General features: G+C 41.4%; 10 protein-coding genes and 1 long non-coding RNA gene across 16 annotated transcripts; 5 read left to right on the plus strand and 6 right to left on the minus strand.

Moving 5' to 3' along the window:
* Positions 1–645: 645 nt before the first annotated feature.
* LOC124204615 (ATP synthase subunit d, mitochondrial-like) lies at positions 646–1558 on the minus strand. The gene is made up of 4 exons (XM_046601703.1): positions 1326–1558; positions 1086–1254; positions 869–1006; positions 646–803 (listed from the first exon to the last, which is right to left on the minus strand). The coding sequence occupies exons 1-4, from the start codon at positions 1445–1447 to the stop codon at positions 726–728; spliced, it is 507 nt and encodes a 168-aa protein (XP_046457659.1). The 5' UTR covers positions 1448–1558; the 3' UTR covers positions 646–725.
* Positions 1559–1720: 162 nt separating this feature from the next.
* Positions 1721–3631, plus strand: LOC124204611 (ras-related protein Rab-40B-like). Of its 2 annotated transcripts, none has more exons than XM_046601697.1 (5): positions 1721–2049; positions 2112–2486; positions 2552–2745; positions 2813–3035; positions 3183–3631. In XM_046601697.1, exons 2-5 carry the CDS (start codon positions 2132–2134, stop codon positions 3416–3418), a joined length of 1008 nt encoding a protein of 335 aa, XP_046457653.1. In that variant the 5' UTR covers positions 1721–2049; positions 2112–2131; the 3' UTR covers positions 3419–3631. The 2 variants fall into 2 exon arrangements, with proteins under 2 accessions (XP_046457653.1, XP_046457655.1); XM_046601699.1 differs by having other exon boundaries at positions 2115–2486.
* LOC124204614 (glucose-induced degradation protein 4 homolog) lies at positions 3619–4932 on the minus strand. The gene is made up of 4 exons (XM_046601702.1): positions 4372–4932; positions 4144–4311; positions 3982–4076; positions 3619–3915 (listed from the first exon to the last, which is right to left on the minus strand). The coding sequence occupies exons 1-4, from the start codon at positions 4516–4518 to the stop codon at positions 3714–3716; spliced, it is 612 nt and encodes a 203-aa protein (XP_046457658.1). The 5' UTR covers positions 4519–4932; the 3' UTR covers positions 3619–3713.
* A 128-nt stretch (positions 4933–5060) lies between these two features.
* On the minus strand, positions 5061–8877 carry LOC124204609 (probable ATP-dependent RNA helicase DDX17). 2 transcript variants are annotated; one of them, XM_046601689.1, is made up of 10 exons: positions 8631–8877; positions 8100–8423; positions 7926–8037; positions 7677–7865; positions 7293–7472; positions 6945–7228; positions 6759–6880; positions 5615–5845; positions 5457–5552; positions 5061–5389 (listed from the first exon to the last, which is right to left on the minus strand). In XM_046601689.1, the coding sequence occupies exons 1-10, from the start codon at positions 8837–8839 to the stop codon at positions 5367–5369; spliced, it is 1770 nt and encodes a 589-aa protein (XP_046457645.1). In that variant the 5' UTR covers positions 8840–8877; the 3' UTR covers positions 5061–5366. The 2 variants fall into 2 exon arrangements, with proteins under 2 accessions (XP_046457645.1, XP_046457646.1); XM_046601690.1 differs by lacking the exons at positions 5061–5389; positions 5457–5552; positions 5615–5845 and adding an exon at positions 6459–6587 and having other exon boundaries at positions 8631–8857.
* A 430-nt stretch (positions 8878–9307) lies between these two features.
* On the minus strand, positions 9308–11111 carry LOC124204617 (tether containing UBX domain for GLUT4-like). Its single transcript, XM_046601705.1, has 3 exons — positions 10848–11111; positions 10591–10771; positions 9308–10533 (listed from the first exon to the last, which is right to left on the minus strand). The coding sequence occupies exons 1-3, from the start codon at positions 10963–10965 to the stop codon at positions 9390–9392; spliced, it is 1443 nt and encodes a 480-aa protein (XP_046457661.1). The 5' UTR covers positions 10966–11111; the 3' UTR covers positions 9308–9389.
* Positions 11112–11743: 632 nt separating this feature from the next.
* On the plus strand, positions 11744–12892 carry LOC124204619 (histone H1-like). Its single transcript, XM_046601708.1, has 2 exons — positions 11744–11983; positions 12063–12892. Exons 1-2 carry the CDS (start codon positions 11957–11959, stop codon positions 12693–12695), a joined length of 660 nt encoding a protein of 219 aa, XP_046457664.1. The 5' UTR covers positions 11744–11956; the 3' UTR covers positions 12696–12892.
* A 268-nt stretch (positions 12893–13160) lies between these two features.
* On the plus strand, positions 13161–15937 carry LOC124204616 (probable cytosolic oligopeptidase A). The gene is made up of 7 exons (XM_046601704.1): positions 13161–13345; positions 13490–13653; positions 13719–13927; positions 13994–14259; positions 14325–14626; positions 14699–15043; positions 15112–15937. The coding sequence occupies exons 1-7, from the start codon at positions 13257–13259 to the stop codon at positions 15906–15908; spliced, it is 2172 nt and encodes a 723-aa protein (XP_046457660.1). The 5' UTR covers positions 13161–13256; the 3' UTR covers positions 15909–15937.
* LOC124204618 (40S ribosomal protein SA-like) lies at positions 15933–17701 on the minus strand. Its single transcript, XM_046601707.1, has 4 exons — positions 17574–17701; positions 17024–17191; positions 16596–16960; positions 15933–16397 (listed from the first exon to the last, which is right to left on the minus strand). The coding sequence occupies exons 2-4, from the start codon at positions 17154–17156 to the stop codon at positions 15990–15992; spliced, it is 906 nt and encodes a 301-aa protein (XP_046457663.1). The 5' UTR covers positions 17157–17191; positions 17574–17701; the 3' UTR covers positions 15933–15989.
* Positions 17702–19533: 1832 nt separating this feature from the next.
* Positions 19534–20495, plus strand: LOC124204620. 3 transcript variants are annotated; one of them, XM_046601710.1, is made up of 3 exons: positions 19549–19668; positions 19763–19938; positions 20020–20495. In XM_046601710.1, the coding sequence occupies exons 1-3, from the start codon at positions 19564–19566 to the stop codon at positions 20345–20347; spliced, it is 609 nt and encodes a 202-aa protein (XP_046457666.1). In that variant the 5' UTR covers positions 19549–19563; the 3' UTR covers positions 20348–20495. The 3 variants fall into 3 exon arrangements, with proteins under 3 accessions (XP_046457667.1, XP_046457666.1, XP_046457665.1); XM_046601711.1 differs by having other exon boundaries at positions 19534–19684; positions 19763–20495; XM_046601709.1 differs by having other exon boundaries at positions 19763–20495.
* Positions 20496–21705: 1210 nt separating this feature from the next.
* On the minus strand, positions 21706–22793 carry LOC124204621. Of its 2 annotated transcripts, none has more exons than XM_046601712.1 (2): positions 22640–22793; positions 21706–22577 (listed from the first exon to the last, which is right to left on the minus strand). In XM_046601712.1, the coding sequence occupies exon 2, from the start codon at positions 22570–22572 to the stop codon at positions 21970–21972; it is 603 nt and encodes a 200-aa protein (XP_046457668.1). In that variant the 5' UTR covers positions 22573–22577; positions 22640–22793; the 3' UTR covers positions 21706–21969. The 2 variants fall into 2 exon arrangements, with proteins under 2 accessions (XP_046457668.1, XP_046457669.1); XM_046601713.1 differs by having other exon boundaries at positions 22636–22771.
* A 223-nt stretch (positions 22794–23016) lies between these two features.
* Positions 23017–23660, plus strand: LOC124204622. The gene is made up of 3 exons (XR_006879010.1): positions 23017–23110; positions 23189–23389; positions 23488–23660. It is a non-coding gene; the product is annotated as an uncharacterized LOC124204622 (long non-coding RNA).
* The last annotated feature ends 924 nt before the right edge of the window (positions 23661–24584 follow it).

Raw genomic sequence — 24584 nt, forward strand, 5'->3', positions numbered from 1 at the left:
ACTGTGAGATTCTTTCCCATGTGAAAAAGGAGCTCGGATCTCCAGTCAATTCTCCAGGTGTTGAATTAATTAGCGGTGATGGATTATCCACTCAACTCGAAAAGTGTATATTACGCTAAAAATAAAGTCTCAATTAAATGTTGTTTTAAAATTTCAAATTGTGAATCCTTGTCTTTGATTCAAAGGGTCTCTGGTCAGATGCCTATTGCTTAGCTCCCACGTACATGACACGTCTCACGCTTTTAAATTACACGCTTTGAAAGAAAATCGATTGATGTCGGTCTTTAATTTGATTTGCGCAGTCAAGATTTTGTTTTAAGATCATCAAACTGCACAACTTACTGTGTATAATCAGTTCAGCTCCCATCTTCTAATGTTGTGTATGGAGAGATCTAACAGGGAATGAAGAATTCTCTAAAACAATGTGTTATACCTTTCCTTTCTTGAAATGTCTGGACAACCCTTAACTTAACTATTGAATGTACAAAGTTCTTTAATATTACTTCACTGTTGTTCATTCTGTTTTCAGATTGATGAAGACTGATATTAGCGAATGGATCCTTGTTTTACTGTAGAAAAAAGTATGTAGCTGCTAAATAATTAAGTTTACCTGTGACATGCTGTAAACTTAGAAAACATTAAAAGTTTCTTATACTTTTTTATTCTATTTTCAGTCCCTTCAATACACTTTCCAGAGCTTTAACTAATTACAGTAGCATGAATGTCTAGTGTTCAGCTTTAACAGGTTCTTGCTGAGAAGCTTCATCGTGAGGCCAGAAGGTAGGATTGGCAGCATTCCATGCCTGAAGTAGAACAATAAGAATACCTCGTCACTTATTATTTTTAAAGAAATTCTAAATGAATATACCTTGTCTGGGAAAGCTTCAGCGTAATCTTCCATAGTCATCTGACTGAAGGGAAGAACTGAAGCCCATGTCTTCAGCTCAGCCTCAGCATCCATAACACGGCGGTTAGACGCGGCAACAAATTCCTTGATGGAAACTTGCTAAAAAATTAAACATAATTAGAATTAAACAAATTGTGGCTTTACTACTAAACCTGTTTATTTAATTTTTTCCACTTACCATTTCCTTTTCTTGGGCATCAACCTGTGCAGAAACTTTGTCCGCAGGGTATGGGACCTGCAGACCTTCATATTGTTTCTTGAATGATTCAACCAAGCCCGGCACTGCCACTCGAGTCTGGTAATAAGCCCAGTCAATTGCAGGTGGATTCTCTGGGTTGGCCATAACTCTAAAAAATGATTCAAGGAACATGAACTAATTGTGGGCAAAATTCATATGGTCATAATTTTGGTTACAAACCTCCTCAGATATTGGTCAGACTTGAGTTTGAAAGCGTTGAACATGGGTCGTTGGCTTTCGCTGACTTTTTCAGCCATCGCAGACCAATTAATGGCGGATTGAGCGATTCTTTTTGCAGCCATGATAATTGAATACGTAAAATGCACCGGCAGAAATTTCACACCACAATTGCTTACTACCAAAGACTCAGCAGCTGTACGAGATGTAATGGCGGCCGAGTTTCGTTCAAAACCCGCTTGGAGTGACCATTGTTAAATGGAAAAAGAAAATAATTATATTTAAAAATATAATGAATCGAACAGCTAATTAGGCAAGATACAAAATTTCGATAATTTATAATAATTTAATACCATATTTCACTGAAGATTCTACACTTCAATAACATACGATCAGCAACGTTGTAGGCAGCCATTTGTACTGAGACAATTCTGAAGGGTTTTGTTGTGCTCTCGTTGAGAAGTGAAAATAATAAAAGATTTTGTATTACCAAGGTTCTGACCTATTTAAATTGTGGAGAAAATTCGCGGTCGAGTTTTTATTTCAAGTGCCGTAATGCAGTGACAGATTTCTCTGAAATCAATGTCTATTTCACGTTGATCAATTTGAACGTTATAGTTACGGTGATAACTAGGGCAGAAAGAAAGAGATTTCTCCTGTATCAAAGCCTAGTTAAAATCGCGATCCAATAGCTTCGAAAGAAAGTTTTAGTGTCAATGTTGCTTCAGTAAGTGAATTATAGTGGTGCATTTCTTCAATGTACATCTAATTTCATGACATTTTCCACAGCAGGAAGTAGATATTTGAAGATGGTGCACATTCGTGTTCAAGGAGAGACAATTGGGGCATTCCCTGTGTCAGATCTTCCTTTGCCGATAGTTGAGAGTGCAGATGCAGCTACTCCTAGTGCCGTTTCAGACCTTGTAGAAGTAGTTTCCACTTCAAGACTGAGAAGGAGTCGACAGTCTGCCAGCCTGTTGCCAGTTCCCAGACCCATCCCAACTAATGAAGCAATCAGCCCGATCCTAGCACCTCAGCTCTCAGCCAAACCATATGATTACCTTTTAAAGTTCCTTCTTGTGGGGGACTCTGATGTGGGAAAACAAGAAATACTCAACACACTAGAAAATGCTGCTTCAGACATGCCTTTTTGTGCTGGACCAGGTAACTTAAATGTCTTTGTTTATTTTTGTGTTTTTCATTACATCTCATAATTTTGTTTTTCGTAGTGCACAAAGTTACCACCCTCCTAGTAGACGGAAGGAGAGTTCGCCTACAGTTATGGGACACGTCTGGGCAGGGCCGATTTTGTACGATACTGCGATCCTACTCCCGAGGTGCCCAGGGCCTGCTACTGGTCTATGATTTGACTAACAAGTGGTCTTTCGATGGAATCGACCGCTGGAGGAGAGAAGTTGAAGAGGCAAGATTGAATTATGCAATTTACGTTTTAAGCAGGGATCTTAATGTTTCGTCTCCTTTGTTTGTAGCATGCTCCTGGAGTACCCAAAGTACTCGTTGGAAATCGACTTCACTTGGAATTTAAACGGGCAGTAAGTGTTGCACAAGCTGAGGCTTACGCTCAGAGACACGGTATGGCCTTCTTTGAAATCTCGCCACTGTGCAACTATAACGTGGCTGAGTCGCTGGCCGAGCTCACACGTAGGGCGCTTAGAAGAAACGGGATGGAAAGGCTCTGGCGGACGAATCGAGGTTTGTTTTCTTAAGTCTTAAACGTGTACGCCTAATTTTTACATAGGTGTCTTTAGAGTAATTAGTTCCCATTTAGTTATGTGTAAACGAATTTAGATATTGTTCAATCCCAATTGAAATCCTAATTTTTAAAATTTTGATCAACAGTGTTATCGCTCCAAGAGTTGTGCTGCCGCTCAATCGTCTCGCAGACCTCTGTCTATACCATAGATCGGCTTCCTCTGCCACCAACGCTTCATTCGCAGCTGCGTTCGTACGCCCTTAGCAGCGGCTGTGCCCGACACCACCCGCACCACCCCAACCATCACCACGAAATGAAGATGGCCATCAAAAAGTCAAGACTCAGTCATGTTCACGCAAAACTCACCTGCGTCATTTCATGATTTCGTTGTCGCTTCTTTTTTTTTTAACATTTTTCTATTGTCAATAGCTATCTCGAAAGTTTTACCAGCTCTCCCTTTCTTTTTTTGTTGATGATTTTTTTGTCTCCTTACGTCAATCCTCTCAGCGTGTTGCTAAACGAATTTTTCTCGTATTTTTTTTTTGTTCGTCCTCTTAAAAAGGAAAAGAAATACAAAGGAGCTTAGAAGGCGAAACGATTTTCTCTTATTACAACTCGGGATGGGCGTTATTCATGCTTATTTTTTTCAACAAACAAGATATTTGGTGGAAGGAATTTTATCGAAATTCGTAAATTTGAATGCTGTGCTCAGGCACGTGAGTGAGCGTCAGCGATTGATACCATTCTGAACTGCGGTGGTAGTAGTAGCCTTCGATCGTGGCTGTCGACTTTTGAAAACAGATGTAGTAAAAACCAGCAAAACTGGCCCCATTAATATCTTTGATAGTATGATCAGGCACCAGAAAATGTTCTTTCCATCTGACCGTAAAAACATATGTCACAATATCAGATTGACCAATTACTGGTAATTTGAAAGATATTCACCTCATGAAGACATAATCTGTCTCCTGCATGGCATCATAGTCAAAAGTATCTGAATTGAAAGTTTTTGCATATTGATAAAATGACAGAAACTTGCTCTGCAAATTTGAAAAGGTACATTTCATTATTAGTTGACGGGAAGTCTAAAGTATCAAATTCGCATACCCAATGTTTCTTGTCAACATCTTCATCAGCATCCCATTTGCGAGTGAGGAAAGGGAATCTTTTGCTGATGATTTCACCATCAAAGAAAGTAGTAAGAGTGGGAAATTCTTCGGTTAAACCTTTGATTTTCAGGTAGCCACATAAATATGAATTCTCCTCATCAACATGCTGAACATAGAAATTGAAACATTAGAAATAAACAGTTTACTCATTTTAATGAATCATTACCTGAAGTACAACTTCTACATCGTAACAATTTCCTTTAGATTTCTGATGACCCTGAAATCGAGAACCATTGTATAAAAGCGATCGACACACTCCTGGCTGATGCGAATTTGCCGGCGGTGGTACGTGAACGTCTGTTTTGACTGGCATCGGACACTTTTTGACAGAGTGGACAGAAGTTTGGGATTAAAATTTAAGATTCTTACAAATCAAAGCTACAATACAAATCACACAAGCTGTTATGATCACAGCTTTACTCGACTACTGCCTGACACCAAAAAAAAATCAAGCACCACTGAATTTAAATGCGATGTTGCCAAATTGCTCTCCTTGCTCACACTTGCGTTTATTGAGTCGAATCTGGCTGGTGCCTGGTCAACTACCTACAAAAAATAACTGCCACATTCTACAAGGACAAAAATGGACTGTACGAAGCGTGAATTATAAATGTGAAATAACTAGGGCTGGTTTTGAAGGACTATTTTTAACGCAGAGCCTATCGAGTTCAAAGCTTATAAAAGAAACGTAACCATAAGAATAAAAAAATATGCTTGATACTCCTTTCACTTATTTTCACCCCTTCTCTACTACAACTGGAACACTTGTAGAATTGCCAACTAATCCAGTTTTAGAAATTTATTTAACCAAAAACCCAGATCGACAACCTCAAGTCAAACAATTTTACTCATAGGTGGTTACGATTACTTTGTATTCCGGTTAACTCGAACAAACATAAGAGTACATTGTAACGTGTCAGTGAAATGGCTGATGTAATTGCCAAAGATATGAAAAGACGTCGAAAAAAATATTGGCCTACAAAAACGAAAAGATGAAGCGTGGTGTCGGGAACGGAGCTTTAGTGCTCGGACAGGATTTTATGAAAATGCCAAGAGACTTCCTCGTTTTTACTTGTTTAAATTGGAATAATTAAATGTTGATTCAAAAAAAATCTAGGTTGACAATTGTTTTGAATATCGGTGCTAGGTTTGAAGTCCGTCTTAGCGCTCCACCCAAGAACGGCCTAAATAAACAAAGAAATAAGAGACTTAATACTTTATTCAACCAATATCACAATCAAGTTTATTTACCAGAGTTGTAAGACTGTCCGCCACCATATCCTCGGTTTCCACCTCCGTATCCTCCACGGCCACCATAGCCTCCACCGCCTCCCCATCGGGAACGACCTGTCAACACATCATATTCATTAAAATCAAGAACGAAACAAATATTTGACATCGACAATTACCTCCTCCACCGCGATTGGAAGATGCGAGTTCGTAGAGTTTTGGATTGACAACTTGGTTAGCCTCTGTCAAAACGTTCACCAAATCCTGGGCTTGCTTGGAATTGTTGGGAGTGAAAAATGTGTACGCAGTTCCTGTGCGTTGGGAGCGGCCAGTACGACCAATACGGTGGACGTAATCCTCGGAGCAGTTGGGGTAATCGAAGTTGATGACAAATTTGACATCATCCACATCTAATGCGCACAACACAACAAAGATTAGACAACGAACTCTCAAATAAATATAAATTCCCCGAACAATTAAAAGCCCTACTCGACAATGCGACTGCCATAAAAAAATGCGAGAAAAAGAAACCATGTAAAATTGAAAAAAGAATTTGTAGAGACCAACAAGGTGCGGAGTTGTGTAGTAGGAATTTTTACCTGTGGTACCTTCGAAATTCCTTTTGTTTACACTGTTCCGCGTGTGAGAGGAGAGTACACTCGCCAGTTGCCGCCGGCACACGCCATGCGCTGCTTGATTTTCAAGTTCTCTGCCACGCCCGTCCCATCTCTAATCTCCGAGATCGGCCAGGGGTGGAAAAACCAGGTGCAACACAGACGGCGCGCAGGACTTTGGGCGAATCTCCTCATCGTCTCTCTTTAACTCAAATCAAGCCCCACGCAAATTTGTCTCCCGTCCCAATCCAATCAACCCAAACTGAGGCAAGGCGACGGGCACACACATTTTCGCTCTAAGAATGTGCGCGAAACGTCTCTAAGAAGCGATGCCACTAGGAACCAGTCCACCACTCACTGCCATGTGCTTCTTTGTGCTTGCTCCATTGCTTGCGAAACCCCCGCCTACTCCATGACTTTGGGAGAGCAAGAGGCCTCAACATGAGCTACGCACTCAACACATTTTTTTTTGCTTGTTTGCTTTACTGTTATGACAGGAGTAAGGAGCAGCCGAAGCGGCATCAGCCCGTCGTTGCCTCTGCAATGAGAAAGTAGACAAGGAAAAAAAAATCAGAAAAAACCAAAAGCTGGAAAACCAAATCAAAGAGCTCCATGGAGAGACAACTCGGCAGGTTCTTCGAGAAACTTTCTTCTCGAAAAATGAGAATAATTTCCAGCCTTTGCAACATCACTGGCGGGATAAACTTACCTAAACCACGAGCAGCCACGTCAGTAGCTACTAAAATTGGCGCTTTGCCTGAGCGAAATTCGTTTAAAACCCAATCACGCTCAGGTTGCGCCTTATCACCATGAATGCACATCGCCGGCCATCTATGAGAAATTTTTCCAAGTTAGAAGAGCATCTTTACAACAATTTTCACAGACTATTACGTACCCATCACGGCGCATGGCTCTTGTAATGCTATCAACTTTCCTCTTAGTTTCGGCAAAAATAATAGTCTTGTTCTCATCTTCGGCACCGATTTCTTGAAGCAGGGTCATGAGTTTAGTTTCCTTTTCATGCTCTTGGCAGACGTCAATGATTTGCAAAATGTTGTGGTTAGCCGACAGTGTCAGGGATCCAACGTTGATCTGAATGTAGTCTGTCAAGAATTCTTCAGCCAGCTGACGTACTTCCTTTGGCCAGGTAGCGGACCACATGAGCGTTTGACGATCCGGCTGTTATATAATAAATGCGATTAAATTACGTGCTTTCTCTAAGTTTAGAAAATTCGAAACTTACTCGAATCTGCTCGATGATTTTACGAATCTGGGGCTCGAAACCCATGTCAAGCATCCGATCAGCTTCATCCAAGACCAAATAGGTACAACGGCGCAGGTTGGTTTTGCCAGCTTCGAGAAAATCGATAAGGCGACCAGGAGTTGCAATCATGATCTCCACACCACGTTCAATGTCTCGCAACTGAAAAATAAATTTTAGTTAGAAAAGAATCGATAGACGATGATTGTTTAGAAGCTAGAGGATCCCTATAGCAGTTTTGGCTATGGTATCGAAGACTTCTACGTTTCATCTACCTCTATTGTGCATTCCATGATGTTTGAACTTAACAAGCATCAAGGCCAAGATTCGAGGACAACCAAGAATAAAACCAAAGTAGAAAATTACCTGTGGGCCTTTGGGAGCTCCACCGAACACGCAGGTGTTGCGAATGCGAGATGATGATCCAAAATCCTTGGCAGTGGATGAGATCTGTTGAGCTAATTCTCGAGTGGGTGCCAAAATGAGGGCAATTGGTCCATCTCCGGGTTCAAGATAGGGTTGATGGTTAATGTGAACAATAGCTGGAAGTGTGTACTATAAAAAAGTAATCATCAGCAATGTTCAATCATAAAAACTAAAACTAAGCCAACTTACAGCCAATGTCTTTCCTGACCCAGTTTGGGCAATGCCGACCATGTTTGATCCACTCAGAGCGATAGGCCAGCCTTGAGCCTGAATAGATGTTGGCTCCTTGAAGCCTTGACGTCTGAAAAATGCATTATATTGTAAGTGATGCAATACAACCATACATCATTTTAGGCATTTTACCTGATCTCAGTCATCACGTAGTCAGGGAAGCTTGCTTCATCAAAGGAAGTGATGGGGAATGGAACATCCCTACCACGAATAGTGATATCTTTGCTAGCCCTGTACTGTTCAATGTCGTGAACGGACTTAACAGTCAAGTTGGGGTGTGGCTTGTAAAAGTTCTTCTCGAACGGTTGAAGACGATCCATCTCCCATCTTGGTTTACGTAGCTTCTCTCCGGGTTGCATCTTCTTAAAGTCCCGATTGCCACCACCTCCGAAACTAGAACCTCCGAAACTGGAAGAACCCCCTCCACGAGCTCCTCCACGGAAATCTGACCCACCACTAACAAAGGACAGAAAATTCAACTTTTAATTGTCGAACAGATGACTGACACTCTAATCTATGTTAAAATTTACAGTGCTAATTATCGTCAACGTCAATTTAGCACTCGAAAAGGACCAACCCTTGAAAGGAATCAAGTCTGGAATGTGGAAATGAGTGCGTACTACTTACAACATGGGCATGTTAAATAAATTAAGTTTGGCTTACCTTTTACGATCTCTGAAAGACATTTCGGATGTGTTTTCTTCTGCGCTGCAAAATGAACGTTGAAAGGTGCAAATTGATGGTGAATAGACTCGGATGACTTGAGATAAAGAGTCTTGCTGAAACGACGAAGCCCTAAGATGTCTGGTGCTACTTTTGGAGATTGCGTAGCGCAGAACGGCTCTCGACGAAAGAAAGACTGTTCGGAACATGGTGAATTCAACGAAGAAGCGAGGACAATGGAAACCTAGCGGTAGACCTTGAAACTAAATTAATGAATGGAAACGCATTTTTCCAATTGATGGACATAATTAAAAATATATTTTCTTTCACTATTAAATATTAAAATTTTATGTCAAGTTAATTATTCATTTTCAATGGTAATTGTTTCCAATTAATTCCAGAAATTGTACGACTGGCAACGTTCTATCAAGGTCAGCCATTTTGTGGGAGGAGGGAGTTTCGAATTTCACAATGTTTTAAACGGATTTCACAATGCTTTTAATCGAGCAAGATTAAATATTTTGTTTTATCAATTTCATATTTATTTATTAATTATTATTTTAATATTTTATATCTAGTTTTATCAATAATTTTTCTTTTAATTTACGTTAGTTATTTTATTTCGTTTGAAACCCAAGTATTCATTACCTTGCCAATTACATACAAAAACTCGTAAATTCCATCAGAGACAAGAATGTTTATTTTCATTTCAACAAACAGGAATTTTATGTATGACGAAAACAGATTAATATTTTGCATTTATCGATTCATTTTTAACCATTTGGGGACGTTCTTGTTTGCGGAAGCGGTTGCAGCCGAAGTATCAGAGGCGGGTCGTTTGGGTCGCTGATCTTTAGTCGTAGTGACACTGACTCCAGATTCACCAGCATTCGTAGTCGCAGTCGTGATTGTAGAAGGTTTGGCAGAACGATTAAGCCGACGACTTGCATCTCGAACGGCACCAGCATAACACGACGGGCTGAGGCGGAACTTCTCTTTCAAGACGCAGTGGGAACTGATGTAGACAAGAGATGACGGTGTCAAACCGATTTCATGAAGGGTTGATGACGTCTCGATGACTTGCTTTGGCGGTGTCGTGAATAGTTCAAATTTGTCCACTTCTATCGATACTTCGAGATATTCCTGCAACTGTTGCTTCACTTCGCCCAAGGTGATTTCAGAGGGAACGGGCATTTGGAGAATAAAACGATCGCTGAACTGGATACGTAAAACCGTAGTTGGATATTTTTCCAACATTTGAAGTCGTCGTTTCTCTTCTTGTTCACGACGTAGCTGAGCAGTTATGAGCGGGGCGTTCTGAATTTGATTGTTCTGATAAATCAGATCGGTCATCATCCTACGAACTTCTTCTTCGGTCAGTTCGAAAAATTCGTCGGATTCTTCTTGACTGTGGTGAAGTGTCGATGTGGAAATGATATCATTCGGTGGCAAATAAACCAGCACTCCTTGTTCGTTAAGGAAATAAATTGACTCCTCCACAGAAACTTCTACAAGGGTAGCTTCAGGCTCGTCATTCAAAATCAAATTATTCACTTCTGCTTTAACAGGTGTAATTTCCTGAGCTGCATCAGAGGATGCCTGTGGTTGAGCAACTATTTCAACAGATTCTTGTTTGACAACTTCGACAGTCATCTGTTGAGGTACCACAGCATGACCTTCTTCTTTTTTATTTTCTACATCAACTTTTTCAATTTGTTTTTCTTTATGGGCTTCAGTCACCTGTTGGGGTACCAAAGCAGGAGCTTCTACTGTTTTGTTTTCCATATCAACATTTGCAATTACTTTTCTTTTAGGGGCTTCAGGTGAGGGGGCTCTGGGAGTTGGGGCAATAGTTCCTCCAACATGAGGCTGCTCGGCAACTCCTGGCTGTTTGGTGGCATATCTATAAAAAGCGTAAATGTAAAAACAAATATGTTACATCAAATCTAACCTCTAATACCTGATAGCTGCCTTCCCATTAAAAATTTCAAGTTGAATAAGAGTTGTTGCCTGTAACAATTCCTTTGTTGATATTTCCTTCCTGAGATAAATGCAGACTGGGATATCTGAGGCCAATGACGCTAAAGATGGCTCAAGTTTGTTGTTTGATTCCCAGTGCTGTAGAATGTCCCATAATGTAACTGATATTTTTTAACGGATAAAAGTTACTTAGATATGAAATAAACAAGCTTAACATTTTATTTGTGATATTACAACCTTCAGGATGAAAATCGGCGATTAATCTCTCTCCTGAAACTAGCTGAAGGGCCAGAGTAACAGGGGAAATTTTAGGAATGACTGGCGCTTTATTAACATTCCTGGATTTAGAGTACATACTGGTACAATGTAATCCTCGTTTTAATGCAAAGAATATTACGTCAGATTATATTTTTTCAAACGTTTAGTACATCTACATTAGTTCGTAAATTCGCAAGATCATCACAGAAGCAGACGAATTTGTTTGTTTCATACTTTCACCACTACACACACGACTCGCCAGTCGCACCCGCCAAATACGAACCAAAATTAGCCGGCAGCCCTGACACAAGTAAACTGCAAGACTGCAAGTTGATTCTTGTTGTTCCCCAAACGACCTTCCGCATCTAATTGCCTCTCCTACCCTTGCCCAATTATAGAACATATTTTTTTGTATCCCTACAGGTATCGTTATTTTTTATTATCTCCGATTATGTAATTGTTATGTGATTAAGTTCGTCAAAAAAGCTGCACAAATTTTCAGATTTACACTTAGTAATCCCCCGTTGAAAAATACAACTAACTGTTTAAAGAATAACCTTGAACATCACACCCCTTTGCTTCATCACGTTGAATCCTTGAACTAGACTTACATAATTCAGATCAATTACAGCAAAGCTTCAAGTTATAATTAACGACTGCCATTTTGTGATGTAAGAAACGATGTCAATGGGCTTTGTACTGTCTATTTTCGTTCGCATTTTCCAAAATCGTTGCAGTCTAATTGGACCCCTGCAATCTTCTTTTGCGCACGTGACCGAATCAAGTTCAGTTAGCAACATCCATCCGATAATTTAATACGAAATGTAAATGGGTGCATGGGCGTAACTGTTACGCCCTTTATTCACGGTCACTCAGACTTGACAGAGTCTACAAATTGGGGGAAACCCCATTTTGAAATCAATGGAACATCAGTAATAGAGGAGGGACTTGGGTATTTCCTGTTGAAGGTGATGGCAATGTCTTCCCTGATTAGGTAAACAACATGGGGGCTCATTCGAGTATAAAAGAGGCAGCAAGATGCAGGATAATTATCACACTCTCACCAACCCCCACTAAGAAGCATTCAAATGGCGAAGTTCGGTTTATTGTTCCAGGTAATTATCATTTTTTTAAAATTAATTAATTAAGCTAGAATACTTATTGCTGAGCTAATAAAACTTACATATGTCGTAGTTTTTGCTGGTTGCCTGTTGCATAAGTCTGGTGGTCGTCAGTGCCATGCCATCGCCCAAAAAGAAGAAGGAAGACAGTGCCGAGCTAAATGCCAGTTGCGAAGGAAAGCAATGCGCCGAGCAGGACGATGAACCAGAATCCCGCAGCCCGTCGTCGAGTTCGACAAAGACAGACAGCACAAAACCAGGCTCAGTAACATCTTCCGCTAAAAATCCAACCGGCTCGGTAGATCCAAAAGAAACATCCGCCAAAGGAAAGCCAGCAGCAGGATCGGTGGGAACTCCAGCAGCAGGATCGGCGGGAACTCCAGCAGTCGCACCAGCATCCGCAACCAAACCGACAGCAGAGTCGAAAGGTATCACGACTGCTGACAGTAAACCAGCAACTACCGCTGCTGTCGACCCGAAATTGGCAGAGAAAAAGGTTACACCAGTCGCACCAGTCGCAGCAACAGTAGAAAAAGCTGCCAAGAGCGAATCGATCGCAGCAATTGTAGCTGTCAAAAGCGAACCAGTCGCAGTAACAGCGGTCAAAGCTGCTAAAAGTGAACCGATCGTAGCAGTAGTAGCAGCAGTACCAACAGCAACCGTCAGTGAGCCGGCCAAAAAAGATACAGCTGCCGTAGTCGTCTGATTACACCCATTTTATACCCATTCTCATTTCCGTTTTCAACTTCCGTTGGCGCACCCCTATGCTGGACACTATTTTGAATAATAGAAACGGCAATCGGGGAAAGAAGTGTGAGGGAAATGATGATGTGAATTTCCATGTCTGTGCGTTCTCGTTTCATTGTCGTTCCTCTAAAATTGAAAATACAAAAAATCAAAATGAATATGGTCGGATTCGTTTTTAAATTTAAAAATAAAAAATTACCGATCAAAGAGTAGGGCCTAATTATGTGTGTTCTAAGGCAAATACTTTTTTTTCTCTTTCATCGAAATAGCGTTTATCCAACAGATATCTCCTCCCGAAGTCCCGATAGTCCAACGCTAAAATCATCAGGTGGGTTTTTGAGCGACAGAATTAATCAAAGCTCCGACAGTATGACTACTGTGGATGACAATTGGCAACCGATTGAAATTTACCTTACCTTACATAATGCTTTATAATTGACTGCTGTGTAAACTCCATCTAGCGTCCTTGAGACGAAGCTAATGTTCTTGTTGAGGAACGAAGCAGAAGGAAATCAGAAAAATGGCAGCTATTTTGAAGAGTTCGAATTTTCAGCTGTTAACAAGGAATCCGGTTATTCGTTATCATTATCGAACCGCATATTATGTCCTGTAAGTCTCTGAAAACACTAATTATTAAAAATACATGTAAATTCGGAATTTTTCGTATTTGGAATTTTTTCGTATTTGTATATTTACTGTGATGTTGTGTAACAAGATTGTATCTTACTTAACATTACTTTTGGCGACATGCAGGTTACCGGAAATTCCTCATGATACTGCAGAAACCAATCCAGTACTTCGCACACATGAACTGGTCGATTACAAGACAGTTTCAGCTGAAACATGTCTGAATGCCGTAGCCAAGTTGTCACTCGAGCAAGAATCAGGAATATGGAAGCTGGAAAATCAGCTCACAGGTCTGATGTCATTGTTATTAACTTCATAAAATATTGGAATAACTAAAACAAAACTTACTCTACAGAACCAGGATCAAATGTCACATTCGAGTCACTTATGGATCCCATTGAAAAACTCAGTGCTCCTCTAGATGCAGCGTGGGGTGTTGCCAGAACACTGTACGTCACAGATAGTGAAAAAATGCCTTCAGAAACTTACAAGCAGATCCACAAGCGAGCAAGGAAATCCAGATCATTGAAGTTTCAAAGCAAACCAATTTATGAAGCTTGCAAGGTAACAAATCAACAATGCAGAATTGTAACTACAGTCGGACAAAATCAATATTTCTTTTTTTTCCAGAGTATAATGAATGAAAATAAAAAGCTGGATCAAAGACAACTAAGATTATTGAACAAGTACATCCTCGAAGGTCGACTAAACGGTTCTGAATTGAACGAGTCTGGCATGAAAAACTACATCGAAATGTCGCGTAAGCTTGAATACCACAAGGCAAACTTTCAGCAGAAAGTGGAGAAGGCTACCAATCGCTTCAGTCACGTCATCACCGATCCCGCTACGGTCCGTGACTTCCCGTCTGAACTGCTGCGCGCCACGGCTCTAGACAGGTAGCTTTACATCCGCATCACATGGTGATTTGTTTGCAAGTCTAATCGATTTAATTCATTTTCAGTTTGGCTCCCAGTCGCGGCCCTTGGAAAATCACTCTTCAGCCACACATTTACTCGTCTTTCATGGAACACTGTCCAGATCCTCTGCTGCGCTGGAACGTTTGGCAGGCGCACAGGGCTCGTGGATCCAGTTCCGGCGATACTTCCCTAACCACCAGTCTCGATCTTGAGGAAATCCGCTACCAGCGACGTGATCAAGTCAAATTGCTGGGCTACCCCAGCTTCGCCGCTATGAGCATGGAAACCAAAATGGCTGGCAGTGTGGGTAATGTCACTAAAATGATTGAACTGCTCTTGGAAAAAGGTAAATTCAAAACTTACAGAGTTTACATGGATAGAGTTAAAGTGATGAAATAATGATTAATTTTTGAAACAGCTTTTCCGGCACAAGAGAAAGAACTGACTGAGCTGGAGAGTTTCGCCAGAGAAAGGGGTTTCGATGGATCTTTGCACATGTGGGACGTTCCGTACTGGCGACGCAAACAAGTCGCATCGCTGTGCCAGCACGAAGAAGGCGACATTCGCGAATATTTCCCGTTACCGCGGGTCCTTACCGGTCTGCTGGCTCTGATTGAAGATATCTTCAACATCCATTTCGAGTTGATTGATCAGAACAAAACCGGTGCCACTGCATGGCATCCAGACGTCTCGTTATACGCAGTCCGACACGCAGACGGGAAATTGATTGGTCATTTCTACTTTGATCCTTTCTCCAGGATAGGTAACAATTACTTTCCTTGGTCATTCTAATATTATGTAAATTATTAATGAATGTTGTTCAAATGGTAGGGCGGAAACTATTGAGCCGTGAAGCCGCTAACTGGATGATTAGCACACGAAGCCGATCAGATGTCGTGAATCACACGCCGGTGGCTTCTGTAGTCATGAATTTCACTCCTAATCTACACGGAATCCCGTCACTGCTCTCGTTTCATCAAGTGCAGACCCTTTTGGCCAAGATGGGGCACGCTTTGCAGCACCTACTAACAGAGTCACCCTACAGCGAAGTGGCCGGTCTGACTAACCTGGAATGGGACGCTGTTCAGATATCGGCGCAGTTTTTCCAGTTCTGGTCTTCCGATTGGACAACGATGAGCAAAATCAGTGGCCACTTTGAATCCGGTCAACCGCTAGCGAAAGAGACGCTCAACCAGCTCAACAAAGCTGCGGTGCACATGTCGGGTCACGATCTTTGCCAGCAATTGTACCTGTCCGCCCTCGACTTGGAACTTTACTCGACTAGAGAATTTTGGCTGGATATCGTCAAAAGATTATGGCCCAGATTTCAACGTTTCCCCCTTGAGAAACTTGACGCTCAGCCGTGCAATTTCACCGACATAGTCAGCCAGGATATGGCAGCTGCTTATTATTCTCACACTTGGTCCAAAATGGTGGCCGCCGACATATTTTCTGCCTTTCAAGAAGCTGGAATGGAGGATCGAAATGCTCTAAGGATTGTTGGAGAACGTTTCCGCAATGTGGTCCTTGCCAACGGTGGAGCAGTGGCACCTAGTGAAACTTTCCGCCAATTTAGAGGAAGAGATCCTTCGCCGGATGCTTTATTAACCCATGCAAAACTTAATTGACTGTGTAGAAAATAAACAATAAGATAGAATTCCATGATTGTATTTGTTGACAATTGGAATACAAGATGCTACAAATGGAACTTAAGCCCAGTTGTTGGTGGCACCACCCCATTCGCCAGTGGCAGATGCGGCAGCAACGGGAGCACCCCAATCGTCAGTGGGAGCGCTGGCCCAGTCTTCAGCAGCAGCAGCGTAGACGGTAGGAGCTGCGGCAGCGGGAACTGGAGCCTCATCGGCCCAGTTGGTGCTCTCAACAGCTGGTTCAGTGTTCCAGTTCTCAGCCTGGTACTCCTCAGGGGCAGCCTTGATGGGAGCAGCAGCAATAGCAGCGGCTTCCTTGGCTTGCTCCTCCTTCTCAATGTCCTCGGGATCGCGGTAGAAGAACATGTCAGCCATGATGGACCACTCGAGATCGCGAGAGATGATGCCACGGAGACGCAAAACTTCACGAGCCAGCATGTAGAACATCAAACCGATCGAGTGAGATGCCTGGAATTAGAAAAATGAAATTCGCGGGTTTTAATTTCACGCTATTCAAGGAAAGCATTTCTTAAAAACAATTGAAATCAGAATCCGGTAAAGCTAAATAAGGTGAGTTTCATCACTACAAATTATGATAGGACTAATCATCATGCTGTCTAAACAGGCATGCACTTTCATGCACAGAAATTTGTCTAAATGATTTACCTTGTTGTTGCAAGGGATGGCAATATCGACGTAACGCAGAGGCGAGTCAGTGTTGCACAGAGCGATGACGGGGATGTTGACGTACGAGGCCTCAACGATGGGCTGGTGGTCAGCACGGGGGTCCATGATCACCAACAGACGGGGCTCGCGGAAAGCGGCTTGGATCTGGTTAGTGAAGGCACCGGGAGTGAAACGGCCGGCGATGGGAGTAGCCTTGGTGTAAGAGGCAAACTTGAGAGCGGCACGCTGGCCCTGGGGACGAGAAGAGACGACGAAAACATCAGCAGAGTTCTCAATGGCTACAATGGCCCTGGCAGCCAACAACAGCTTCTCATAAGTCCTGCGCAAGTTGATGATGTGGACACCTGTACAAACATGGAAATTAATAAGCATGTTTGGTTCAAGATAATAAACTAAACACTATTTACCATCAGAGCGACGCTTGTAAACATATTGTTCCATCTGGAAATCAACATTGGTGCTACCGATGTGAGTGGTAGCAGCCAACATCTTGGTGACATCATCTTCCTTCAGAGACAGCTTGTCTGAACCTCCCGACATTTTCTAGTTGAGAATTTGAAGTAACGGAACCCAACCTACAAACATAAGAAAAATTCAACTGATGAGTTATGCTGGATTTGTAGGATTACAGAATGTTTCTGCTAGTCTAAACCTTATCAGAGATCATTTCACGCAAAAGATTAACTTGTCAATTAAAATTTTGACCTACATTCGACACATCCACATGAACAATATTGCATTTTGCAGATGTGATCGAACATGAGTCCTTTAGTCCCAAGACCGGGTTCGGATGGCATAGTGAAAAATAAACAATCATAAACCGTTTTTGACACGGAATGATTCAAAATACATCAGCGAATTCTACACAATATTTCACGACAAATGGAATAAATTTTAACTGAATAGTCTAGTGGATGTTTAAAGATAATGCTAGAAAAAATCCGAGATGTAACTCACCGAGTCAAAGCCAAATGGGAAAGTGGACCTTATTTCAAGCCTCTTCTCACAGACGTCACTTTAGTCTGGTAGGGGGAGTGGCTAAATTGGCAGGCGGCGTTGCGCGTTGCCAGATGCATTCATATCCAACCACTCCTACCCGCAAAAGGCGCGCAATTCTAATTTTTGTCAGATTTTTACGCACACGGCAGTTATAATTCAGTTGGTTTCCCTACCATCGTTTCTACGAAATTTCATCCAGTAAATGGTCGATCCCTTTTATTGAATATTCATGTACAATTAGTCAATTAGATATTATATATTCATTCTAATTTTATTTATGAACTCAGTTGCCCAGTTCTGCTATTCGATACATGTAGACTACCGGTACTAAACTTTATCAGTGGCTAGTTACGCTTCGACGTTCTACGTCCTTGAAACAAGTACTAAATCCAGAATACCAAACAGTTGTTAGATTATAATCGACTATAAGCTCACAAAATATATCCCAGTCGTTCAACTAACAGATAAAAGTTAATTGCTGGTCGCCCACTTATCTTAACTATATTATAGCTGGAAGACAAAGAAAGAATGGGCAAAACGAAATTGGGCTGTAGCGGGATCAGATCTACCGCGCTGGTTTGATCACAACGAAATTGCAGAATAAATCGCAGGTAATTCAATACAAAAATTTGATATGGTGCACAGAATGACAGCCTTTTATATTTACAAATAGGTAGTGCCATAATCATTGCAAATGTTCAAATCGAATGGTGCCGGTGCCGGCTACACTTACAAATTGTATTTCTATGCCGAAGTCGATTCGCCCAACGGGAGGGATTGGAGGGAATATTCGATGAGAAATGAAGAACTGCAAGTCAAACTTGAGAAACTGCTGGACACATCGGAGAAGATTAAAGAGATTCGGTATTACACTCATCCACTCAACGAGTGGCGAGTATTGGATAGCGTGGCGTATCACGCGTACGTTGTTTTCGAAACGGACAAGTGGTGGTGGTCCATCGAGAAAAACGACACAGGAATCACCATTCAACGTTCGAAGAAAATCGAATTCGTTCGCGATATGTACAATCGAAATGAACGCCAGTCCCGAATCAGCTACGAGAAAACCCAAAAAATCCAGGACAGGACCATCAAGCAACTCGTTGAATTCATCCGGCGAAGAAATTTTGTTAATGAAAAGTATGATGTTTTAGAAGCAAACTGCCAAGACTTTGCTGACAAGATTTACGACGAGTTCTTTCGTCTCGTCGTCCGTCGGGCTTGATTGGGGGATTTATTGCAGCCTGTCTAATCTATCCCTCCCACAGTTTGAATTTATGTAGATGGTATTACGAGCATTTATTACACAAAGCCCAATGACATCAGAGATGTAAAATAAAGTAAAATTACAGTATATCACAGACGAAAATGTTTACAATTTAATAAGGGCGAACGGCAATAAGATGGATTTACACAAGCCTGATCTCGCCATAAAAATGTTTTTGGTCGTCGGTTATTTGTTGGTCGAGTTTTTCGACATTCGCCAGTCTGTACGGCAGTTGACGGTTGTGTTGAGTAAAAACTCGGTAAAAAATTAATTGGGTGCAATTGGAGATTAGTCTCGAGACAGACTTTGAAACAAAGAATTATACTAGTAGTGAAAGTTACGAACTGCGGTTATCGAATCAAGTAACTGCACAACCGAGCGTGAAACGAGATTAACACCGCCAGCATAAAGGCTATTACAGTAATTTAAGTATACACGTATTGGGTTATTACCCCAGCTTATCTTTTGCCTGAATTGGACGACGATAACGTCATCGGCTAATGCTACACAAAGCCTGCAAAGACTCAACATCATCCAACGGTCACATTTCTATCTCTCCCGCGGTCGTCTTGTGTGTCAAATCAACTTAGACCCTTGAAACTGATAAACTGTATCGAAGGCGTAATTTCCAGGCGAGAATTGTGGACGTGGGCGCGGGCAACAATAAGCGAATCAAGACACATGTCACAGTTTTGCTTACCGTCAGCTGGACAGCAGCGTGATCTACTTAACTGCTCTATTTGGCCGGACAATAATAGGCTGCTGTGGGGATCCATAGGTTTTGAGGTAATTTACAAATCAGGTAAATTTCCACGCACCATCTATTATATAACTGTTATGACTTTTGGCTAAACGACTACTACAACTGTGCCTTATACAGTTCGAGAGAATGGGATCATCAATGAGTTCAATGGGAAGTAACGTTCACCCGCTATTTTACTTCGATCCTGACGTGAGGTGGACACCCGAAAGACCCGACTACTGTTCAACCAAATGGGAACTGCGAGAGAAACTGGACAACCTGGCCGACGCATCCGAAAAGATCAAGGAAGTCAGGTACTACACTCACCCGCTCAACTGGTGGCAAATGTCGAAACATTTTATGCATCACGCGTTCATCGTCCTGGTCACGGACAGCTGGTTCTGGTCCATCGAAAAGGACGAAGGAGGCATCACCATTCAACGATCAAAGCGCCTGGACGATGTTCGCGACCAGTGTCGCAAACACGGCCGTATGACCGGCCTAACCACCGGGATCGCTTTGGCGCATCAAGGCCCCAGCAATGCCACCGTGATCGAACTCCTTAGTTACATGTGGACGCAAAACTGCATGAATTTAGATTACCATTTTTTAGGCAACAACTGCCAGAATTTTGCCAATTTGATTTTCGGGAACTTTGTCTTACCGCCGTTTAACGAAGTGCCAAGGGTCAACATCAAGTTGAACATGTCAGGATCAGGCTGACGAGTTGTTTGTCGTTGTTGATGTATTGTACCACCAACTGTGCATCTCTAGTTGTCCTTCCAGCACGTACTAATATGGTCTGCTAAATAAAATGCATTTGTTATTTTCTTGTAAATACAACCGTAGCGATCACGACTCGCAATCGATCGACTCACGAGTACATGAAGTGTCTACCATTTGAACCTCAAAGATTGTAATATTTGGAGGTGACTGATGAATGAAACGATACATTTACAACATTTCATATTTAGGTAGCATATTAATGATTTTCAACATTGGAACCGAAAAGTATATTCTTACCTACTTTCAATGGTGAGAATCTTTGATTAGCTGAACTAAAATCTTGATAATGGCCCTCTGTGTGTGCCATATGACGACACAGAAAAGTAAAACTTATCTAAAAAGTAAAAAGTAATTATGGATTCGATAAACTCTGAGAAATTCATACAGAGCATATATTGAAAAGGTACCTGTGAAATACAGGAATGGAAAGACTCAATTTTAATTCCCAATCCTATTCCTATAGCAATTAGACGAGAGTCTAAATGTGACGTTTACACAGTTTGTACACGAGTGACAAAACGAAAGTGTAGGCATGCTAAGGAATTTATGATTTCAGATGCAACGCGGTCGTTCAAAGACATCACAAACAAATGATAATTTAGACCCAACATCTGCACTCGCTGGCATTTCAGATGACACCTGGCACGCGTTTTTCTCACGTAACTTGAAAACATACCAAACAAATGCAGACGACACAACATTTTCGTCAATAGACCCCAATAAAATGGCTAATGCTAAACCTCGAAAAGAATATAACTTGTAAAATGTGTACAAATTTTATTATTTTAAATCGCATCTAGTCGTTAAAAAGGCCTAAACCTAAACCTACTTTACAACTTGGATTTATTTTGTTTACAGTCGTCTAAAACGGGCATTGACGTCAACATGGTCAGATTTGTTTTATCTTTAAAGAGAACTGAGACTTTGAATATTCGAGGGGTAGGTTTCTAACGGAACGTTAGTTAAACAAGCTCTTGATAAGAGAATTTGACATTTACGTCCCAGGTAATAAAACAAGGCGATGATATCACAGCTCAATTTAGATCCGGATCATGTACTACTACTACGACGCATAATATACCGATACGGGGCTATGGGCTCACAAATCTGTTTGCTTATATACTCATATAACTTATTTTTAAATGATGAAGTGCTTTGAAAATTCTGTTTAGGTCCATGTTGTTTGTTGCTTCACATTTGGGCTTTGAACTTCAAGGTGAACCGATATAATCCCCCATATAGGAATAACGGATTATACGTACAATATGATAGCGATAATAATATTAAATCGTTACATTTATTCGGGGATATAAGACTGAATGCGAATGATTTTATTGGTTAAAATATGTATGGCAACTACGTAATACAATTAAACTCAGTTTCAAATGTGATTACAAATTTAATGCACAATCGATTAATTCGTAAATGTTCGAATGACATCAAATTGATTGCCAGCCGGATAAAATTTGATTCGCCCGAGAGCAACACATAATATATAGCCCACAGAAATGCGACATCAACTCATCGTCGGTACCAATAATAATATGATGGCGGATTTTTCAAACAAAGTCGTAAAGGATATCGGCAAAATGCTGGTAGCCGTTATTATTGGTTTGGAAATGGATTTCCAAATTGGCGCGGTCCCTCATCCAGAAACGATTGAGCAGTTCGATCACGCTAATGTTGCCGGAAGGCTTTTTGGCCATTTCGATCCCGCTGCCTGCGCCGGCGGCGGAACGGGACTGCCTGCGGCAAAAGTCGCGAACATTTTCGACGCATTTTGACCGCTGGATGGTGACGCCTCGGTCGTCCTTGTCGACCGACCACCACCAGCTGTCCGTTTCCAGGACGATGAACGCGTACCTGGACGACGTTTGCCACGTGTTGAGCGGATGGGTGTAGTACCTGACCTCCTTGATCTTCTCGGTGACGTCGGCCAGGCTTTCGAGTTTGTCACGCAGCTCCGACTTGGTCGAACAGCAATCGGGTCTTCGATGGGGCGAGTCCATGTCAGGATCGAAGTAGAACTGCTGCGGCTGACCGTGACTGTGACTGTAACTGTAACTCTGACCGAATAAACCATGACCGTGACCGTGAACGGAAGTGTGACCGAAACCGGAAGCGTGACTGACACCATTCGACGAGCTCATTGATGAACCCATTCTACCTGTATAATAGATGTCATTAGTCGTTCAGGAAGAAATGGTTAACAAATAATTTCATACCGACCAAATACAATGATGTGAAGTTAAATGTTATGTATATTCAAGCTGTCCTGTTGTCCGGCAACTGGCGCCAAACTCCAACTTTCAAATGGCCTTTTCCCAGTGAGTCGGTCGCTGCCTACGCGCGAGACATTTTCTCGTGCAAATATCCAGCTAATAATAATCAAGCGTCGCGTTTTATCAGTTCCGAGGATTTCGGCTGACGTGATGTGGCCAGCAAACAGGACGGTGCGCTCGACGACAGGATTATTTAAAAAGCTGCGCTTTTATTGGACGAAATAAATCCACACACAGTTACAAAAGTTAAAAAAAAACAAGGATCTCTCTGTTGTTGCGTCATGGCCTTTTTTAGACATTTCGAAATGTTTGAAATTCGGGAGAAATGATAAGGCGACTATTTATTTGCCTCTCAACAGCTGTGGACTGCGCAGTTCATCTTCGAAAAGAGATCGCAGCAGTTGCAGCACAGCTCCAAGTAAGTTCATTGAATTACCATCAATTATTTTTCGCTTGCATAGAAATGAAAAATGTTTTTCGATTGAAATTTCATTAGTCAAAACTCAAAAAGAAACAGCAAAGATGGGTTCGTCTTCATCTTCGTCGTCCAAACAAACCGTCGAACCGGTTAGCGTAGACGATCCAGCGTTGCATTTCGTTCAAGCGAATGTTGCTGCGGTAGATTTGATTTCCTTTGAACTGGTCGACGCCAGCAGTGGTCAACTTGGTCAAAGCGTCGACGACAAACATTCTCTCGGTGAGATTATTTCACAAATCCTGTGTTGAGCGAGTCGAGCTGACGGAAGCGAATCAAGGGCATGTCGTGTACATAAAACATTTCTTTGATGTTTTCAGGTTCTTCTTAGAGGCCTTGATCCTTCTGAAGACGAGAACTGATGTGAATTTATTGGCTGAACGACACCCAATCCCATTTGTAGTGAATTAGTATCCCAACCGATTCATTGTACAAGTTTAGCCGATATCCATACGATGAATTGACAAATACAATTGATGTATTAACCAAGAAATCAACTCACTTTGAACACCCGATAGACATGTGTGACATTTACACAAGTAGCGGCTTTTTGATGGCATCAAAATAATTTTGAACTTCGGGACGTTTTGGAATCAAATTTCAACGCAGCAATTCATTTTCTTTTCCGATCGAAGCCATTGGCCACATCTTGTTCGATAAAAACCCATCCCATCAAATCCTGTGATCTATTAATTTCTCACTGACAATCAGGATCATCTCATCATGTTGGTTTCGGCCATAATGCGAGATTTTTCAAATTTTCAAGCGCTATAGAAACATCTTTAGCCTATACTGTTATAATGATTAACCATTTAAGTAATTATAGCTAATATACCACAGTCTCAATATTGGTTATTACAATTAATATTACAACTTGCATATACTGTCATCAACATGGATTGATTAACGATGATCATATTTTACATCAAACTCGGTTTAGACTCGGCAGTTTTATCTCTTCGAGACATACAAGTATAAACTGTGACTTTCGAGTAAATAGATGTCAGGTTTTGCAATAATATAATATGGTCAACGACTACTGCTGCTGTGCAGCGTCGTATCAGAGTTATATATTTACACTTCCCACGCAAAAATACAAGCAACGATACATCAGACAGCAACTTTTGACCGATAGTTAATAGAAGGCTCAAATTCCATGATTGTGTTTTTGTTGGTCGACTCCCACGACGGTTTTCTCTCTAAACTCACGCCGATTATTCATCGCAAACGCATTTGAATTGACTTATCGCAAGAGTATAGTAGGTCGCAACTGAATTTCACCAAACTTGCATGGGCCAAAGGGTTTGAATGAATTGGTCAAAGTCAATTTAAACAAAATCTTTTGGAAAACAACAACAACATAATATTGATCACCGTCCGCCAATGTAATACACATCATTTGGGAACGATTTTATAT

Source organism: Daphnia pulex, chromosome 10 (genome assembly GCF_021134715.1).
Source record: "Daphnia pulex isolate KAP4 chromosome 10, ASM2113471v1".
In the NCBI taxonomy this organism is placed as follows: domain Eukaryota; kingdom Metazoa; phylum Arthropoda; class Branchiopoda; order Diplostraca; family Daphniidae; genus Daphnia; species Daphnia pulex.

Excerpts from the sequence above, each read along its gene's own strand:
- LOC124204615 (XM_046601703.1), bottom strand. The coding sequence starts at position 1,447 with ATGGCTGCAAAAAGAATCGCTCAATCCGCCATTAATTGGTCTGCGATG. Across the intron at positions 1,007-1,085 it reads ATGCCCAAGAAAAGGAAATG|CAAGTTTCCATCAAGGAATT; the intron begins GTAAGTGGAAAA and ends TTAATTTTTTAG. Across the intron at positions 804-868 it reads CTGAAGCTTTCCCAGACAAG|GCATGGAATGCTGCCAATCC; the intron begins GTATATTCATTT and ends GTTCTACTTCAG.
- LOC124204611 (XM_046601697.1), top strand. The coding sequence starts at position 2,132 with ATGGTGCACATTCGTGTTCAAGGAGAGACAATTGGGGCATTCCCTGTG. Across the intron at positions 2,487-2,551 it reads GCCTTTTTGTGCTGGACCAG|TGCACAAAGTTACCACCCTC; the intron begins GTAACTTAAATG and ends TGTTTTTCGTAG. Across the intron at positions 2,746-2,812 it reads GGAGGAGAGAAGTTGAAGAG|CATGCTCCTGGAGTACCCAA; the intron begins GCAAGATTGAAT and ends CTTTGTTTGTAG.
- LOC124204614 (XM_046601702.1), bottom strand. The coding sequence starts at position 4,518 with ATGCCAGTCAAAACAGACGTTCACGTACCACCGCCGGCAAATTCGCAT. Across the intron at positions 4,312-4,371 it reads ATGTAGAAGTTGTACTTCAG|CATGTTGATGAGGAGAATTC; the intron begins GTAATGATTCAT and ends TTCTATGTTCAG. Across the intron at positions 3,916-3,981 it reads ACAGATTATGTCTTCATGAG|ATGGAAAGAACATTTTCTGG; the intron begins GTGAATATCTTT and ends TTTTACGGTCAG.
- LOC124204609 (XM_046601689.1), bottom strand. The coding sequence starts at position 8,839 with ATGTTCCGAACAGTCTTTCTTTCGTCGAGAGCCGTTCTGCGCTACGCA. Across the intron at positions 7,866-7,925 it reads GGTCAGGAAAGACATTGGCT|TACACACTTCCAGCTATTGT; the intron begins GTAAGTTGGCTT and ends ACTTTTTTATAG. Across the intron at positions 5,390-5,456 it reads CGGACAGTCTTACAACTCTG|GCCGTTCTTGGGTGGAGCGC; the intron begins GTAAATAAACTT and ends TTGTTTATTTAG.
- LOC124204617 (XM_046601705.1), bottom strand. The coding sequence starts at position 10,965 with ATGTACTCTAAATCCAGGAATGTTAATAAAGCGCCAGTCATTCCTAAA. Across the intron at positions 10,772-10,847 it reads CGCCGATTTTCATCCTGAAG|TTACATTATGGGACATTCTA; the intron begins GTTGTAATATCA and ends AAAAAATATCAG. Across the intron at positions 10,534-10,590 it reads AATGGGAAGGCAGCTATCAG|ATATGCCACCAAACAGCCAG; the intron begins GTATTAGAGGTT and ends CGCTTTTTATAG.
- LOC124204619 (XM_046601708.1), top strand. The coding sequence starts at position 11,957 with ATGGCGAAGTTCGGTTTATTGTTCCAG. Across the intron at positions 11,984-12,062 it reads AGTTCGGTTTATTGTTCCAG|TTTTTGCTGGTTGCCTGTTG; the intron begins GTAATTATCATT and ends CATATGTCGTAG.
- LOC124204616 (XM_046601704.1), top strand. The coding sequence starts at position 13,257 with ATGGCAGCTATTTTGAAGAGTTCGAATTTTCAGCTGTTAACAAGGAAT. Across the intron at positions 14,627-14,698 it reads TGAACTGCTCTTGGAAAAAG|CTTTTCCGGCACAAGAGAAA; the intron begins GTAAATTCAAAA and ends TTTTTGAAACAG. Across the intron at positions 15,044-15,111 it reads TGATCCTTTCTCCAGGATAG|GGCGGAAACTATTGAGCCGT; the intron begins GTAACAATTACT and ends TTCAAATGGTAG.
- LOC124204618 (XM_046601707.1), bottom strand. The coding sequence starts at position 17,156 with ATGTCGGGAGGTTCAGACAAGCTGTCTCTGAAGGAAGATGATGTCACC. Across the intron at positions 16,961-17,023 it reads TTACAAGCGTCGCTCTGATG|GTGTCCACATCATCAACTTG; the intron begins GTAAATAGTGTT and ends ATGTTTGTACAG. Across the intron at positions 16,398-16,595 it reads CCATCCCTTGCAACAACAAG|GCATCTCACTCGATCGGTTT; the intron begins GTAAATCATTTA and ends TTCTAATTCCAG.
- LOC124204620 (XM_046601709.1), top strand. The coding sequence starts at position 19,564 with ATGTCACAGTTTTGCTTACCGTCAGCTGGACAGCAGCGTGATCTACTT. Across the intron at positions 19,669-19,762 it reads GGGGATCCATAGGTTTTGAG|TTCGAGAGAATGGGATCATC; the intron begins GTAATTTACAAA and ends TGCCTTATACAG.
- LOC124204621 (XM_046601712.1), bottom strand. The coding sequence starts at position 22,572 with ATGGGTTCATCAATGAGCTCGTCGAATGGTGTCAGTCACGCTTCCGGT.